The following is a 17,505-nucleotide window of genomic DNA, read 5'->3' as shown; positions in this document are numbered from 1 at the left end:
GCAGAAAGAGACATGAAGATCAATTCTGCACAGCTAAAATTTGACCCTGGGGATGCAAAAAGAAGGCATCTTGGGGAGGAACTCTGCACAACTTTCTCCCCAAGACATCCTCAGGATGCCTTATTGAAGCCCAAGCCATCTCACTTTGAAGACACTAAAAGAAGGATGTTTTTCCTTCAAGTCATCTGCAAAGCATCACCTACCTGGCTATGTAATGTTCAGGAGCTCAGGCGGCACCTTATGTTTCCAACCTGGCTGTTAAGTTCTCTGGTCTGTTTCCTCCTCAGCTTGTACCTGACATTTTGTGTGCTGCTGGAGGGATTCTCCCTGCCTCCATTTGGTGAAGTTTCCCCAGAACATTTGTTCTGCAGGCTCTGATCCTGGGTGCCTTTTCAGCCTGAAGAATACAGAGTTGTGCTCAGCTTGTCCTGCCTATTCCGGCAATATATAATTTTCTTATTTAAAAAAAAGTTCGATGAGGTGTCTGTGAAGAAACAGACATGAATACAAGAATTTTAGTCACTCAGAAGACTGTCTAACTCCTCTTGAGAAGCATTAGATAGACTTGTTCTCTGCAGACTGCACAGAAAAACTAAAAGCCTGTTCTCTTCTCTGACACCTGAACTGTCCAGAAAAAAAAAACATGAGGGGTGGCTTTTTTAAAAAGACATCCATAGGTCATCTTATTTTGGGTGTGTGGAATAAAAAGAAGTTGCCTCTTTTTAAGATGTCCCCCTTATGTCTTTTTTGTGCTGTGTGGAATGGACCATAGTTTTTCTAACAGCCCCACCTGGGAAAGGGGGGAAAAGGCTAGAGGGAGCAGCACATCCTTGCACTGGCACTTTTTCCCCTCCCTAGGGCACTTACCCCTGTGGAGGAGGCAGATATACCAGCAGCTGCCTGCCCCTCAGCTCTGCCATGCCAAAACCCAGAAGTCTGGGCCATGACAAGGCTATGCTCGGGTCCTTATCAGATGTCAGCGTGAGAAGGAGCGCTGGGTTATCCTGGGACCCAAACCAACATTAGTTGGCTCCCACCCAGAGTTTAGGACTAGGAGCATCCTGTAAGCCCTATGGAGTGCTTTTTTTGTGTTTTGTTTTTGTTTTCTGCGCCACTGGAAAGCCGCCTTGGAGAGAGCGGGGAAGTGCCACAGTGGTGAAGTTTCTGACTGCTGAGGGCTTTGGATGTGGCTGTAATAGTTCTTGGAAACTATTGGTTCATAAATTAAGCATTTAGGAAACCCACCAGAAACTGTTCAAATAAACAACCTGATCACTCATAGGGTCACATTTAAAAGCTACAACTCACCCATATTAGGGGACTTTGATAAAACTTCAGAGTAAAAATGGGAACTTGTACTGCACAACATTACAATGAGGCAAAGTAGCTAAACAAAATCTATCAAATGGCTTCAGCCTATTTCTGGAGAGGAGCTTCGGTGAAACCTGGAAGTTTATACCTGTGTTATAACAGAACTTGGTTAAAAACCTCTGCCCAAACACAGCAGGCACCTTTCTAAGGGAACTACAGAAAAAAAGCCTAAGCAATAATTAAATCTGGGAAGACAGCTCATTTAATACTGGCTTATCTACTGCAGCATTTGAAAGTGTCATCCAGCTAATAATTATTCTGAGACTATCAGGCTAAGATGGCCTTGACTGCAAATAAATACCAGAATCCCTCCTGACAATCACCAGGAAGCAAATACACTTTCGCAGATCACCTGAACTGACCTCAGTTCTTAGGTTCAGATCCAGTATGGCTGTTTCTAGATCATCCAGCCAATCTGCCTCTGAAATGCTTATATGTCTCTGTAATTTAAGATACTTTCAACTCCAATTCCAGAAAGATGAAATTAACACACATTTCCATTCTTTAAAGGGATGTGTAACATTTCCCATGCATTACATACAAACTGCCTTTTAATTTTACTGTGTTTTTGGCCAGGAAGCTAATCTTCATCCAGGTAGGAAATCCTTAACTCATAATTATAAACATAATGTAGAATAGGTGTGAAACACACCTTTTTCAACCAGAAGAATGGTTATAAATAATAATTAAGATTAAATTTATCTTTAGGAGTTACATCTTGTTTGGTCCTGCCATGTAAATTACCATGATCTGGGAGAAAGGTAGCATTATGAATAATAAAATGACATCCCAAGTAGATAACTGAGATGGTACAAACAGATGATACACATCAGTTTTACTTCAGAGTTATTGGGTGAGAAACGTCTACAGACTTCCACAACACTTCTTAATGATTCACTTATGTTTTTAGCATAAATTTTATTTACCTCCAAATTATTTGGGCAGGGCAGATAGAAATACAATATAGACTAAATAAACAAATCCTCCCTGCAATATGTTTAAATGTAAATCTTAAATATATAGCACAGTTATTCAAAATATCATGGAAAGCAAGTAGGTAGGTACTGCATCTCACTGACTTGGTAAGCTCAAGACTGCAATCAAATATCTCAACCAACTGAACTGAAACAGATTTGTCAGCATAGAGCATGAACACATCTGCCTGTAGAAGTCTTCATTTCTTCCTCTCCCTTTGTGCATAGTTTTATACTTGATTGAAAACTTTCAAATTTGACCAAGGATGCCCAAATACAGGCACCTAAGTGAACTGAGTTTTGTTTATTTCCCACAAATGAAGACTTTAACACAAAAGTTTAGGATACTAGTTTATGGCAGTAAAACTTCAGTGCTAGATGCCTGCCTTCAGCTGTCACAGAACTAAGGGGCTGTGTTTCAGGAGAAGAACATGCCCTCTGCATGCATCACATCTCAAGTTCAGTTCTTCCCTGGCAAGTCCAGTAAGAAAGATCAGGTAGTAGGAGAGGAGAAAAATCTGTAACCCTAGAGAACTTCTGCCAGTCAGAGTAGGCAGAACTAGCCTTGATAGTCCAACAGTCTAAATATAAAGCAGCTTCATATGGACATGGTCAAACGAGGAAGTTTTCAATCAAGTTCTGTGCACAACCTTAGCCAGCTTCCACACAGGCTTTGGGGGCAGGAGCACAGCTCTTCTCCCTCGGGACATATGCCACCCTTATGGGTGGTGTAAGTCCACTGAACCTGGTGGATGGATTTCTGGCAGCAGAGGTTTTGTTTTTTGTTTTCCCCCGCCCCCACCACTAGAAAGTCCTCTGAAGGCAGCAGGATGGTGCTATCCCTGGCCACCCAAGTCTCTGGATCGAGCTACTAAGAGTGACACAATCTGTATGGATGCACTGTTGTATAAACACCTCTCACATCTCCTCACTCCAGTTTTCACTTTTGTCTCCTTTTTTATCTCTCATTATGACAGCAACTGGGAAATAAGAGTGGATCATCCCTTTCAAGAACAGAGTGATGTTTTTACTATGCTTCAAAATACTGCATTAGGATATGGACATTAAAATGCAATGACTATAAAATCAGCTTGATAACCAGGGTGAAAAGCATGAATTAAAGCCCAATCCTGAACCTGAAATCATGCCTAATTTGAAGCTGGTCTCTAGGTATCTGGCCTTCAATAGCCACTTACCAATACTGAACATTTATATAGCAGAAAGCTACTCAAATATCATAATTACAATCACTACAACTACCCAATAAGGTAACCAGTATTACAACAATCTAAAAGAATGGGGTCACTCTACGTAGTTGAAAGAGCAGTTTGCATAAAGTCACCAAGTGACTTTAGCAGTAAACTGGGGATTTCTAGATTTCGGTTAGTAACTACTGTGTTATGCCAACAATATTCATTGCACATTTAGTAAATTCTGTGAAATGAATAAAGGATTTTATCCTTGGTGTCCTGTCTTACTATCCTAATCTGTAAAATGCAGTGTTAATTAGTGTTTACCTTCCCACTTCATAAGAATGCTGTGAGAATTAATGTTTACAGAATGTTTATGATTATTATGTTTGTTGGTAACATTTAAAAATGATTTGTTAAATCCTTATAGCTACTCATCTTTTTATTCACTACCTAACTGAAGAACACTTACCTCTCCCCACAATTACTCTACCTATTAATAGTAATCGTCTAAATGCATACATCCTCACAACAACTAAGTGATGCAGAAAACCATGACACTCATTCTTGGACAGGTTGGCACACAACCAAAAGTGTGAAGTGCAGTACAAGAGTCTCACTTGCGTTAAATAGGGTTTTGATTCCACAGAATGTGCTGAAGATCCGTTAGTGGGTCAAGATGAGATCTGTGTCAGTCTGTTGCTGTTTATTTTTTTTAATAAGAGATTTGGGCTTTGTAGTATTTTCAGGTTTCATTATACAAGCATGAGCTTTTGAACAATCTACTTTGTTAGATGACTAAACATCAGCAAACACAAAGACAGTTATTTGAATTTTTGAAATGGTAGGATCATTTAAGTAGAATTTTCATCATAAGGAGACAGTTTTATTTTTTCCATCAAGACTTATAAAACATAGACCCTTGCTGAAACTTGGTTTTAGCAGTTAAATGTTCTCAGCTTTCATCCAGCCATTCTCTGAGCTCCTTTGATGCCTCCAGTGGAATGGCCAGAAAGTTAGAATGATTAACAACTTCTGTTAGTTCTGTTAGATTTGTCACAATGTGTAGGTCTGTACACACATTATGCGATCTGCAGATTAAAGCCATTAAATTGCATTAAACCAGGACTTCTGATAACGTTAAAAGCAAAAACATGCATCTGACTCATGGTGATCCCATGAAGATTCATTGTCCTCTACCATAGGCCTGGTGGAACTTCTCAGCCTTACTGATCCAGTGGAATTGCTGTAAGTTCTGCAGACCCTGAGTCTTATTTCACCCAGCCAGGGCCATAGCCGAGAAGGGCCTGATTGGTTGAGAATAGTCAGATAGATTTCAGTCAGAGAACACTAGCAATTTGTTCCCAAATGAACAAGGCCCTCTTAAGAGGTTATTTCAGGAGAGGTTGTCCCACAGATATGAGGGCCCCAAGGTAATTAATGGCTTTAAAGGTTAACACCAAAATATTGGACCTGATACAGAACTCCACCTGGAGCCAGTGTAGTCAGAAGATGACAATTGCATGGACCACTGTGGCTAAGTTAGGTCAAGACAGATAGGGGACCAGCTGTCAGATCTGCTGAAAGTAGAAGAATGCCCCCCTCGGCTGTCCCAGCAGTCCAAAGGGATGAAGCCTTACAATCTTCTCCCAGACTGAGGTCTGCTTTCAAATCTCTTGGCTGCTGCATTGCTGACTGAAACCTTGCAACACACTGGGAGAACTATATGTACACTGTAAGCTCTATAAATACCGTCTAGGTCAGGCTTTTACCTGGATGCCAGCTAGCTCAGTGATTTTTAGGAGTGATCTGTGTGCTTATAAACTACACAATATCTGGACTTAGATTCCAGTTTGTTTAAGTGGCATTTATTTTGTACACAGTGTATATGAGAACTGTCTTCACTTATGTTTTGAATGTTTGTAGAGAATCACTGCAATATAAGATCAGAGAGTCTATTTTCAAGCCCTTCTGCTTTTCATTTGCTTAGAGGAAGACTTTGTGTTCCTCTTAGATGTTTATGAGTGATTCAGTTATTTGGGCTGCGAGCCACACATTGTAATGGTTCTTTCAGCTTATTCCACTGATAAGGAGGAACCCTGATCCCAAGTGTCCCCAACTCAGCCACAGGACCTTTGATGGATTTAATTTCAGTTGACTCTGCCTTAGTCATTTCACTACAGTCTCCAAACAACTGTCCAATATCGCCAAGGCATCATCTTGCCAGTTGCCCATCATCAGATATAGCTTGGTGTCATCTGCATGCTGATGGCATGAAACTCCAGCTTGAAACTCCAGGCCAACTGGGCGAGGGGGTGCATGCAGAGGTTAAGTAACATCAGGAATAGAATTGCCCCTTGAGGAACTTGGCACACTAATGAGTGCTGTGATGACATACTCTCCCCTTGTGCTACTCTATGTCCCCAACCATCACAAGAAATAAGACCAACCATCACAAGGCGGTCCCATGTACACCCATATCAGCAAGGCCAACAGTTTGTGATCAACTGTGTCAAATGCTGCTGTCAGATCCCATAGTAACAGCAGCACTGACCCACCTTGATTCAGCTGGCTCCAGAGATCAACTATGAGGGTGACCACAGACATCTCTGTCCCATGCCTTGGTCAGAAACCAGACTGAAATTACCTGTACCTTGGAGAATCAGTGCTGAGATTACTAGGCAAGAAACTGTAGTCCGATACCTAGAAGGCAAGTCCATATGTAAATAAAATTTTGATATATAAACTCTACTGATTTAAATTAGACCTATATTCTAACATGTATCTCCTGGGACTTACATCACAAATTTATACTAGTTTCACGTTTCTCAAAGGTTCCTGGGACCTGTAGTTACAATACAATACAACACAACAACCTTTATTAGGCATATTAAAATAGGCTCCAGAGCATTACAGACATTTCTGAAGTACAAATCAAAAGTACATTCAAAACACAGAAAGATAAACTGCATCTAGCATTGGACGTTACTTAGAAAATTCTGTCACTTGTAAAAGAAATTTTGCTACTTTTTCCAAGAGCATGGCCTCTGTGTTATTTAACAAAAGCTCCACAACAGAGTTGTCAGAGTCTCTTTCAGATTTGTCTAAGTCCCACCCAGGAGAGAAATTCCTAATACCCACATATCTCGGACAGTCAAGTATAATGTGAGCAAGAGTCTCCACTTGGTTTTTACAGTGTGGACAGACCCGATCCTGGAGAGGGATAGATAGGTAGTGACCCTTTGTAATGGCCGATGGAAAAGTATTGCATCTGGCCCTTGTAATAATCCATCTCTGTTGGGGTTCAGTTAATAGTTCAAGATATTTGGCTATGTGCCCCTGTTCTGGTACTATTCCGACAGAAAGGGGTGAGCATGATTTATTTGCTTGGCCCAACAAGATATGGTATTCCTGTTCTAGAAGTCCGCTTTTTAAGGTTTGCAGAATCTCTTTGGGTGACAGCATACAGAGATCTTCAAGTATTAAACCTAGAGAGTGGATTTTTGATTTAAGAAGTTGATACCATTCGGAGGCAAATAGGCCTGGGCGCGCAATATTTGTTAAATTGCGCTCATCAGAGTTAAAACATAGTTTGATCCAATACTTGAATGTATTCAGCCATGCTCTTGTTTCAAGTAGGTTCTGACCAGTTTCTAAGCATAGTACAGCATATGGTACAGAGTGTGGTACCCCAAGTATTTTGTAGAGGAAGCCAGATTGTATTCTTTCAACTGAGTTGCTCCATGCAGCTATCCATAGAACTCTATAGAGAAGTTGTGAACTACCTTGGAGTTGAAAACCTTTAGAGCTGTGGGGACATATCCCCTTCCCCTGGAATGAAAAAAACTTACCACCTCTGAAGCAGTGTGATAGCTTCCTTTTATAGCAGTGTCTCTGTGTCTGGCCCAAGTGGCTTTGTGATGAAAGGTTAGGCCTAAATATTTAAAGGACTTGGACCTGTAGTTTGTAAAGTTACTGAGGACACTTGCCAGAAATCCCTATCCACTTCATAAAACTACACTTGCCAGAAACACTTAGGTATAGTGTAGATGTTTATTTTAAAAGAATTGGTGGGCTGTCTTGCCTAAAATATTACATTGGAATATTTGGAATAAAATATGACATTGGAAGCTTCTTGGAGTACAGACCTGTCATCTGATCTCTAAACTGTTCTGCGCACTGACAGTGTCGCATGCATGGCAAAGAACAGACATGGTGATAATGATGGTAAGAACATCATACAACTTTTTGGTAAATTAAAACATCACCTCTCACATTACACCCCAAAAGCAATTCCTTTTTTCTTCAGGCCAGTTCTATTCAACATTAAAAAGCTGTCATAATAAAATTCCACCTCAACTTACCTTCTTCATAATAACCATTAACCAAAGGTTAATTTCTAGCACTTGAGAAAATCAAAAGAACTTCCAGTGGATCCACTTCTTCAACAGAAAGTAGTGGGGTAGCCAAGGTGTAATAATAACGTAAACATATAACTAATTCAGAGTTAAACTAGTGTACCCTCCCAAAATGCCACAAACACACACACAATCAGAGGAGCATTTCCACACAAATTCTGGATGCCAGTTCCATTGCTTCAAGTTCTGTTTTGGGCTTCTAACAGTGCCTTGGCAAAAGCTAGGAGATTTCGGGGCAGTGCCAAGGAAGAGTAAACTATGGGAATGACAATTCTTGGTGATGCTCCAGAACATCACCGTGTTATGGACATTTTTTCTTTCATTCAGTTCCTCAGGGATTGGGGTTGCAGGTAAGCATTTCCCTGCCCCAAACAGGTAAATGAAGGGCAACATGTACTACAAATTACATGTCCATAATGACCATATGATAGCCCTTTCATAATAGAAAAATCCACTTCAAGTGGAGTCAATTGTACATCTTCCCACCCCACAAAATTCCCTCCCTTCCCTCGAAGTATGTCTTCCCTCCCCACAAAATTTCAGATCCCCTTGTTTAATCTCATGGGGAATGATCATTCTTGCACTATTATGTAGAACATACAGTGTGGGTTTAAGTGAACAAGAAAAAAGTGGTAACTATCTTGATCCCTCTCCAAAGCACAAGTTCTTGCAGGCAACAATAAGCCACCTGCCCTTGGCCAAAACCTGGAGCAATCGTTATGTATATCATGTATTATTTTTCTTTTTGGATATGAAATCTCACTTCTGGAAAGGCAGCTGTGGAAAGATACCTATGTGCTTTATGTGAAATGCCTTTTTTGTGAAATGCCTTTTACTGAGATGTACAACATTTAGTTTTGTTTGATTATCTGATCCAATTTCCCTTCTGCAGTATTTGTCTTTATATGCATGAGCGAAGTCTTAACGTTGTAGGACTAAGAGTCGTGTAAAGATCTTTTTTCCAGTGCAATCCCTTGCAATAAGGAGGATACTCCTCCATAGCCAAACATTCCTAGCCAATTAGCCCATGCAAGAGAAGAATATAGTCTATGATCATCCAAATTACAGCATACCATCAGAAGACAGCCAGGGGTACAGAAGGTTAGCAATGCCTTAGAGGCAAGGAATGCATTTAAGAAGATAAACCCAGATGGATCATGCAAGTTGCTTATGTCATATGCTGCTGGGAAAGGTGAAATACCCTGATTATTACCCACTAGGATGCAGAGATGCCACACAGTGTATCTCCAATACTCACAGGGGAATACTTTCTAGTACTTATGCAGTGACTGCCACAGTTTGGGTTACCACCTTCAACTCAGGGGCCTGAAGTTCTCACATAATTACAACTAACCTCTATACTACAGTAATCGGTTACCCTGGAGGAAGCAGAAGCTTTGGAAGGCTGACGGCATGCTATCATATCCTTGCTGAGCTCCCTTTATAAACTCCATCCACAATTCTCCAGGAATTTCCCAAGCCTGATCTGGCAACCCAAATGACAATGGCACCAAGGCAGTTTGTAACTCTCTAGAAAAAATAATATGAACCATTAAGGAGGATAATACTCCACCGATCTTTTACTTATACACCAAGAACTGAGATATATTTTATTCATTAAAATATTTATATCCTACCTTTTGATAATCAATACCCACGGCGGCTTACAAAAATCACAGAAAAAGAACAAGAAGCATATATAATAAAACAAAAATTTTAAACATATTAACAAGCAACTATTAAGGATAAAGCAAAATTGAACAAAAAACCAATTATTAGCAACAAACACAACAATCCATATACACCATAATAACTCACTCATAAAATTCTCAGTTTTTAAAACACTCATATGTTAAAAGCTGCCTGGAATAATTTAAAAAAAAGTCTTGGTCAGGTGACAAAAAGCAATCAGGAAGGGAGCAAACCCAGCTTCTTTTGGGAGGGAGTGTCAGAGCCTATATGTACAGCCACTGAAAAAGCTTTCTCTCAAATCCCTACCAAATGTAGAGGTGACATAGAGAGATAACCCTTCCCAGATGACCTTACAAGGGTTAGCTTTATTATTTGTCCACTATACTTAGCAGATAAAAGTATCAATGCATCTTCATATTACAACACTGAAAATCTATATTAGTTTAAACACATGACTGAAAGTCAGCAAATCCTCAGTTCCAACTCGTTTGAATATTATGTACAGCCACAAGCAACCATAAAAACTAAATGAAGCCACTATGATTACAGGTCCCTTCTGAATACCATATGCTGAGGGCTCACCACTGTCTTTCTACCATACTTGTAAGCCTCACATTACCATCAGGCAAGGCACTGCTGGCCAACCAGTAATTAAATGCTGACCTAGATAGATCTTTTGCTCCAGTTCAGCAGACCTCTTTATACGTTGGGTTTAGCCAGCTTTTTCACTCCATCTCACTCAGCTCAGTTTCTTACTGCAACTCTGGACCCCCATGACTTTTGTCCATGCAAATCCAATGATCCCCAGCATAGTCTTTTTCATAATCAAGGGACTCTATCATCCCTCTCCTTCTTCATCACTTTGGTAAGGAGGGTTGGATCCAACCCTATATGTTCTTCTCATCCACTAAAATAGATCCTAGCATATAAATGTAATTTTCAATGAAATTAAGAATGCCATAATAAGAAGATCATCAGGAAGTTAACTCTGAAGGACTCTCGAAGACTTACTATATCACTGCAAATCAAGTCAAACCTTATTCATTTCTAAGAATTATTATTTGGTATTAAAAAGCTGCTTCCTGAGCTTTTTAGCACCAGAAACAAGAAGGTCTTGGTTATAGATGTGCCTGTTACAAGTGTTTTCCTGACCAAATCATAAGAAGGCCTAGTGGGCACTATTATTCTGGAGTATAAGTAGTAGAGCTAGGAACAAGAAAAAAAATTGCAAATCCCAGCCTACTACTCTCTGTACCAATTCGAAGTTTGACAGACAGGGAACAATTTGAGGTACACTGGCAAAAATAGCAGGCATTCAGAGAAAGTACAAGATAATTATTCCTATCTCAATGCAGCAATTCAGATCTACAATATCCAGTTTCCATTTCTTTGGCATCCTTTGAGTTATTGCACACAAATCCCCACCAGGAGCAAACTACACAATTGTCCTTTGGGTTCCAAAGCTGTAATGAAGGATGGCTTTGTCTGTTTTCCAGTTTCTATCCTTTCTTCCTGTGCCAGGACTTGCTCTCCACCACTTCAATTACCCTGCTACTCCACCACCAAGAACAAGCTAAATCCATAGCGGATTTTCCGATTAACACTTTTTCCAGGAATTTGTTTAGGGGATGAAACCCACTGTCTTTTTTCTCTCTAGCGCTTCAGAATCCCAGGGTCACAACAAATATTCTTAAGGTAAACCATTTTTGTAACTTGATAGTTGGGGATGCATCCAAGTCTAGGCCTTTGAGTCTCTCAGAGTCTTTTATCTCTTACTACCCACAAGTTTTTGATAATGTTATAACTCTCCTCTCATTAAACAAAATAGAAAGTTGTCACACAAAAAACACTGTTTGGTCTTTGGCTGTGCATTGAAATACAGCTTTTTAAATAATATCTGTACTGGTTGACAACCAGCCACTGATTTTTGTGCTTGGGGCCTTGGCTGGCACATGTTGTTTGACTTACAATGTGCAAGCAGGAGCTCAATTCTTAACATAACCATAATGGAAAAACAATAATTGCAGGGGGAGGGGGAGGAAGAAAGAGAGAGAGTTTTTGCTTTGGTGGACTATACTAAAAGTTGGTTACTTTAAAAAGGCTGAAAATACCTGTAAGCACAAGCCCAGAAATCAGAAGGGCACAAACTGGTGTAACAAAAGAGAACTCCTGAAGTAATTTTAGTCATCCATATCAAGTTCAAGCGCCTTGTTTGAGACACTATAATTTCCTAAGAGACAGAAAATATCATGTTCCCTCCAAGGAAGCTTACACATAAGATGCAAAGCCACACTAGCAGTTAAAAATAATTACACAATTCTAGACCATATAATTTTCTCCTGACAATATTGGTAGAGAACATGTAGATGCAAGCAGAGTTATTGGAACAGGCAGCCCCTGAAAAAAAAACTTTCATTGCTGCCCCTAATACCAACCAAACAGGACTTCCAAACATCCCTGCCCTCCATACAAACTGGAGCCACAAATTCAGATTACCACTTCAAAATCTAATGCACATACAGACGATTCCCTTTAGCCTCAAAAACTTACAGAGAAAAAGGAATTTAACCAAGGAGACTTGATTCCAGGGAGCTTTTTAGCAGCAACCAAAAAGTTCACTCAATCGGGTGCCAGCGAGTCTTTCCAATGGACCCAAACCCTTCCAGTTAACCAATCCCCGGTATTTTGCATGGAGACAGCCCATCTGTACACAGTAACTTTCAAGTTTATTTTCAGATAAGGGGCGCTGTAGCTTTTGCAAATGCAATTACTCCCCACTCCCAAGCACGAAACCATCTACGCTGGAATGACATTCTCTTTCCTATTCAGCGTAACGTGATCATACGTGTCTATTCAAAGCGGGGCGGGAGGAGAAAGACAAACAGAAAGTTTGCTTGCTATAAAAAAATAAATGTCCAAGAAACCTAGTTTAGGCACCTCAAAAAAGAACAGAGAAGGGGAGAAAAAGGGGAAAGGAGATGCATAACTACGAGTTTATAGAGCTTTTAAAAAGCATTAGTCGTTTCCAAAACCTGGGAGGAAGCAGTAAGGTGGGTGTTTATTTCTCAACAGTGCTAGAAATCCAACAGGTCCCCTAGAACATCTACACACACGACTCCCCACCTTACCTAGTTTTGTGCCGGGTCTTTAAGAGATTCCTTCCAAAGGGAGCCATGGTGAGTCCCCGGACTGAAGCTAAACATCAACAACCTTCAAACCGGCCAGGCTGGAATAAGTCCCCGTCTCCCCGCGGTTGCCGGAGCCGGCGCTGCTCGTGCTTTCTAATAGGCGCCCAGCGTGGAAGTTGTGCAACTCGCGGCTAACTTTCAGCTCCTGCCTCCCTGCGCTTTTGGAGTCCTGCCCAGCTGCAATCTCGAAGGAGGCGTTTATGAGCGGGCGAAAGGGGAGGGCTGAAAATAAACCTGTCCCCAAAAAAGAAAAGAAAAAAAGAGCTTGGCGATTGCGGTGAAAAAATGGTCTGCCAAACTTTCCGAGCTGCTAATTAAGGAAGAGACTCTTGGGCGGCTTCAGCGAACGCCGGAGGGGCGGCGGAGCAGAGTTCAGGCCGCCCGGCAAGTTGCAAACGACTTTCACTTGAAGTTTGCAAGGTCAAGTTAAGGAGGCCAACGCCAGCCATAATACCGAGCAGGCCACTGGAGACACCCATTCTGTTTGCAGCACATTAAGAAGCGAAAACGACAACTGTAGTTTTGTGGCTCCTGGAAGCTTGAGAGTGGCATGTAGGCTAGAAACCACTTCATCTAATGAACTATGCGGCGTCTCGGTTGTGCAGATGTAGAGGTAAAGGAACAACACAGTTTAAAAGGCCATAAAATGGAAGCACTGCAGCACTGTTGTGAAAAGTTGTTCTTTAATAATTATTTTAATACAGCCCATCTGGAATTTGTGGGCAATGTGTCACTTTAAAAAAATCTGCAATAGGATATCATTGAAACATGATGTGTATCAAATTTACTGAGTTTTCAGCTTTTTTTTAAAGTCTCTAGTCTTTCTCATTTTGAGGCCTTTCCTCTCATATCTCCCTAATGAAAGGGGCTAGAGAAGTGTACTGAAAGTCTCTGTGGAATCTGTTTTTAAACAAAAGTGGAATCTGAAAGGGAAGTTAACCTTGTTTCCTCCTACACCTTATCTCCCTGCACCCCATTTCTATCAGTATCTTTGTCCAAGCCCAGCCTAATGCTCAAGACTAAGATAAAGTTGTGTCAGGCACCAGAACAGAGTTCAGTTGCTCTTACCTTCATGCCGCATCAACAAACACATTTAAAAACCCTACTTTCTTTACATGTAAGATGTAGACTTATGTATTTGTCAATATATCTAATTGGTACTGGCAACCCCATCCAAAAGGCTTGGATGTCTGGTGACAGTGCTGCCGCTGACCATGCCACACTACCTGCAGAGGCCTTTTGGGCAGTGCAGGGAGGCAGGGAAAAAGAAAATTTCCCCAGCCATCTGAAAAGCCAGCCATTGCAAACTCAGTTCCACCCCCAGAAGTGTTTTGGATCTCTCCCCTACACTGGCATCCTATCAGATGCCAGCATAGCTTCACAATTGCAGCAGTCCTCTTCCAGGTTTTGCCACCATGGAGTGTGGGGCAGCTGGACACTGGAGTCCTTGCCCTCTCCACCAGCAGAGGGGGGGAAAGATGCTGCCACAAGTTCACACCACATCTGAACAGTCATTCCGCCCACTTTGGATTGGGCCATAAATCCCTTCACATTCAGAGATTTAAATCTTGAGACTAGAGTCATGAACATACAAGTCAGATCTTTCTGAAAACCTGAAAAATGTCCCAGATTTGAAAAAAATTCTGAAATTGAAAATATTAAATAAATAAAATTGAGGGGGTTAAAACCTCCTAAAATAATAGAAGCAACACGTGAAGCTCTAAGAAATTAATGCCTTCAGTTGGTATTGCTAGTCAACTACAACTAAGCTTGCTTTCCATCAGTAAAAGGCAGGTGGGGCAGGGCTAGCATGCTGTAGTAGTTAAGAGCAGTTGGACTCTAATCTGGAGACCAGGTTTGATTCTCCATTCATCCACATGAGCGGTGGACTTTTATCTGGTGAAATCAGGGGCGTAACGAGGCAGCCCTGGGCAAACTGTAGCCCTGGGCAAAACCTAAGTTGGATGCCCCCCCCCCCCCATGGGCGTCCACTCCACCACGACCAATTTTTTTTTTGCACCAGGACATTGGTGCCTGCAGGGGGTGCATTTTTAGACATATCAGCACCAAAATTTCAGCATATCATCAGGTGACTGTCCTTATGCTACTCCCCCAGTTTGGTGAGGTTTGGTTCAAGCAGTCCAAAGTTATGGACTCCCAAAGGGGGTGCCCCATCCCCCATTGTTTCCAATGGGAGCTAATAGGAGATGGGGGCTACAGATTTGAGGGTCCATAACTTTGGCCCCCCCGAACCAAACTTCACCAAACCTGGGAGGTATCATCAGGGCAGTCTCCTGATGAGACCCTGAAAGTTTTGAGACTGTGCCTTCAGAAATGTGCCCCCCTCAGCCTACAACCCCCATTGACAGTAATACAGAAAACTCAATGCAGAACAAAGATTCTTGGGCAAATTTCTGGGATGTTCCTGAAGGGGGCGCATTTTGGATGTATTGGCACCAAAATTTCAGGGTATCATCTGGAAACTGTCCTTATGGGACCCCCCCCCCCCATGTTTGGTGCAGTTTGGTTTAGGGGGTCCAAAGTTATCCATCCCACATTCTTTGCTAAGGAGAAGGGGGATACCCTTTTGAGGGTCCATAACTTTGGACCCCCTGAACCAAGCTGCACCAAACCTTGGGGGTGCCATCCTGACAGTCTCCAGATGATACCCTGAAATTTTGGTGATGATACATCCAAAAATGCGCCCCCTGCAGGAACATCCCAGAAATTTGCCCAAGAATCTTTGTTCTGCATTGAGTTTTCTGCATTGCTGTCAATGGGGGTTGCAGGCTGGGGGGGGGCACATTTCTGAATGCACAGTCTTAAAACTTTCAGGGTCTCATCAGGAGACTGCCCCAATGATACCCCACATGTTTGGTGCAGTTTGGTTCAGGGGGGCCAAAGTTATGGACCCTCAAAACTGTAGCCCCCATCTATTAGCTCCCATTGGAAACAATGGGGGATAGGGGCACCCCCTTTGGGAGTCCATAACTTTGGACTCCCTGAACCAAACTTCACCAAACTTGGGAGGTAGCATAAGGACAGTCTCCTAATGATACGCTGAAAATTTGGTGCCGCTAGCTTAAAAACTGCGCCCCATGCAGGCCACAAAAGGAAAACCACTAAAAATACCCCAAAACGAACCCAGCATTTTGATGCCCCCCACAAGGTGATGCCCTGGGCAGCTGCCCACCTTGCCCAATGGGCATTACGCCAGTGGGTGAAATGGATTTGTTTTTCCACTCCTACACATGAAGCCTTGGGCTAGTCACAGTTCTCTTCAAACTCTCTCAGATCCACCTCACAAGGCGTATGTTGTGGGGAGAGGAAGGGAAGGAGTTTGTAAGTTGCTTTGAGACTTCTTACAGGAGAAAAATGTGGGATATAAATCCAAACTTTCTGGGGCTGTTTTGGCCTATGAGAGCAGATTGATCAGGGCCAGGTCTTTCAAGCGATTTGATGCCACAGGGCTTGTGTGACTAACCCAGAACTGGCTATTTGCTACAGTTAATAGTTGTCATCTCATGGTTGTGGAACAGACCTTTGACCTTTGATCCCCTCGATGTTCCATCTGGAAGCTGCCAGTCTGGGGTGGGAAAGGATATGTGGGTGGGTAATATTTTGAAAGTTTGTTTTAAGGTGTTTTATGACTGTTTTATATTATTTTTATTGTTTTAAATTTTGTAAGCTGCCCTAAGACCTCTGTATGGGGTGGAGTATAAGTTACATAAATAATTAAATAAATAATTTACTCCTGCCTGATTTCCATCTAACTGAAATATCTCCTAATTCCATCTTTGTGTTCAATAAAACTTTGCTTTTGTATGTTGAACCTGTTACCTAAGGTGGAGACATAGTCTCTCAATATTGTGGGGAATATTAGCTTGGAGCAGACTGCTTATTAAAGTTGCGAAAGGAATCTTTAATACCAATGTATACGAAGATCAGCACTCAGAAGAAAATCCACAGAGAAGAATATAATGCAAATTTAACAATCTTTATTGTAGTGGTAAGGAGTTTACAATCAATGTATTGTCGAAGGCTTTCACGGCCGGAATCACTTGGGTGCTGTGTGGTTTCCAGGCTGTATGGCCGTGTTCTAGCAGCATTCTCTCCTGACGTTTCGCCTGCATCTGTGGCTGGCATCTTCAGAGGATCTGATGTTGGGAAAGCAAGTGGAGTATATATATCTGTTGGAGTGTCCAGGGTGGGTGGAGAAACCTTGTCTGTGAGTAACAAAGAAGGCAGCCAGGTCAGTAGTTGAGGGCATCTGAATAGAAGTATGAGTAACAATGAAGACTATAGCATGGGCGTAACACTGGAGATAGCAAGACCAAGAACAAGCCACATGAACAAAGATAAAGAGCCATCTAGAGGGAAAGTGTTCTTACCATACATCAAGGGAACCACTGATCGCATAGGAAAACTGATGAAGAAGCACAACCTACAAACAATCTACAGACCCACTAAGAAAATTCAACAGATGCTACGTTCAGCAAAGGATAAGAGGGATCCTTTAGCTACTGCAGGAGTCTATCGCATACCATGCAGCTGTGGACAAGTCTACATAGGAACCACCAAACGCAGCGCGCAGACACGTATCAAAGAACATGAAAGGCACTGCAGACTATTTCAGCCAGAAAAATCTGCAATAGCAGAACACATGATAAAC

The 17,505-nt window shown here is 41.7% G+C and overlaps 1 protein-coding gene across 1 annotated transcript in view; it reads right to left on the bottom strand.

Moving 5' to 3' along the window:
• Nucleotides 1–13,126, bottom strand: part of RASSF9 (Ras association domain family member 9) — a 49,670-nt gene extending 36,544 nt beyond the window's left edge. Inside the window, exon 1 of the mRNA XM_048502124.1 lies at nucleotides 12,774–13,126. Coding sequence (XP_048358081.1) covers nucleotides 12,774–12,820 — 47 coding nt within the window. The 5' untranslated portion in view covers nucleotides 12,821–13,126. The remainder of the gene's footprint in view (nucleotides 1–12,773) is intronic.
• Between the last annotated feature and the right edge of the window lie 4,379 nt (nucleotides 13,127–17,505).

Source organism: Sphaerodactylus townsendi, linkage group LG06 (assembly GCF_021028975.2).
Source record: "Sphaerodactylus townsendi isolate TG3544 linkage group LG06, MPM_Stown_v2.3, whole genome shotgun sequence".
NCBI lineage: Eukaryota > Metazoa > Chordata > Lepidosauria > Squamata > Sphaerodactylidae > Sphaerodactylus > Sphaerodactylus townsendi.
The sequence above is the reverse complement of the archived record's forward strand: the minus strand, read 5'-3'. Positions and strand labels throughout refer to the sequence as shown.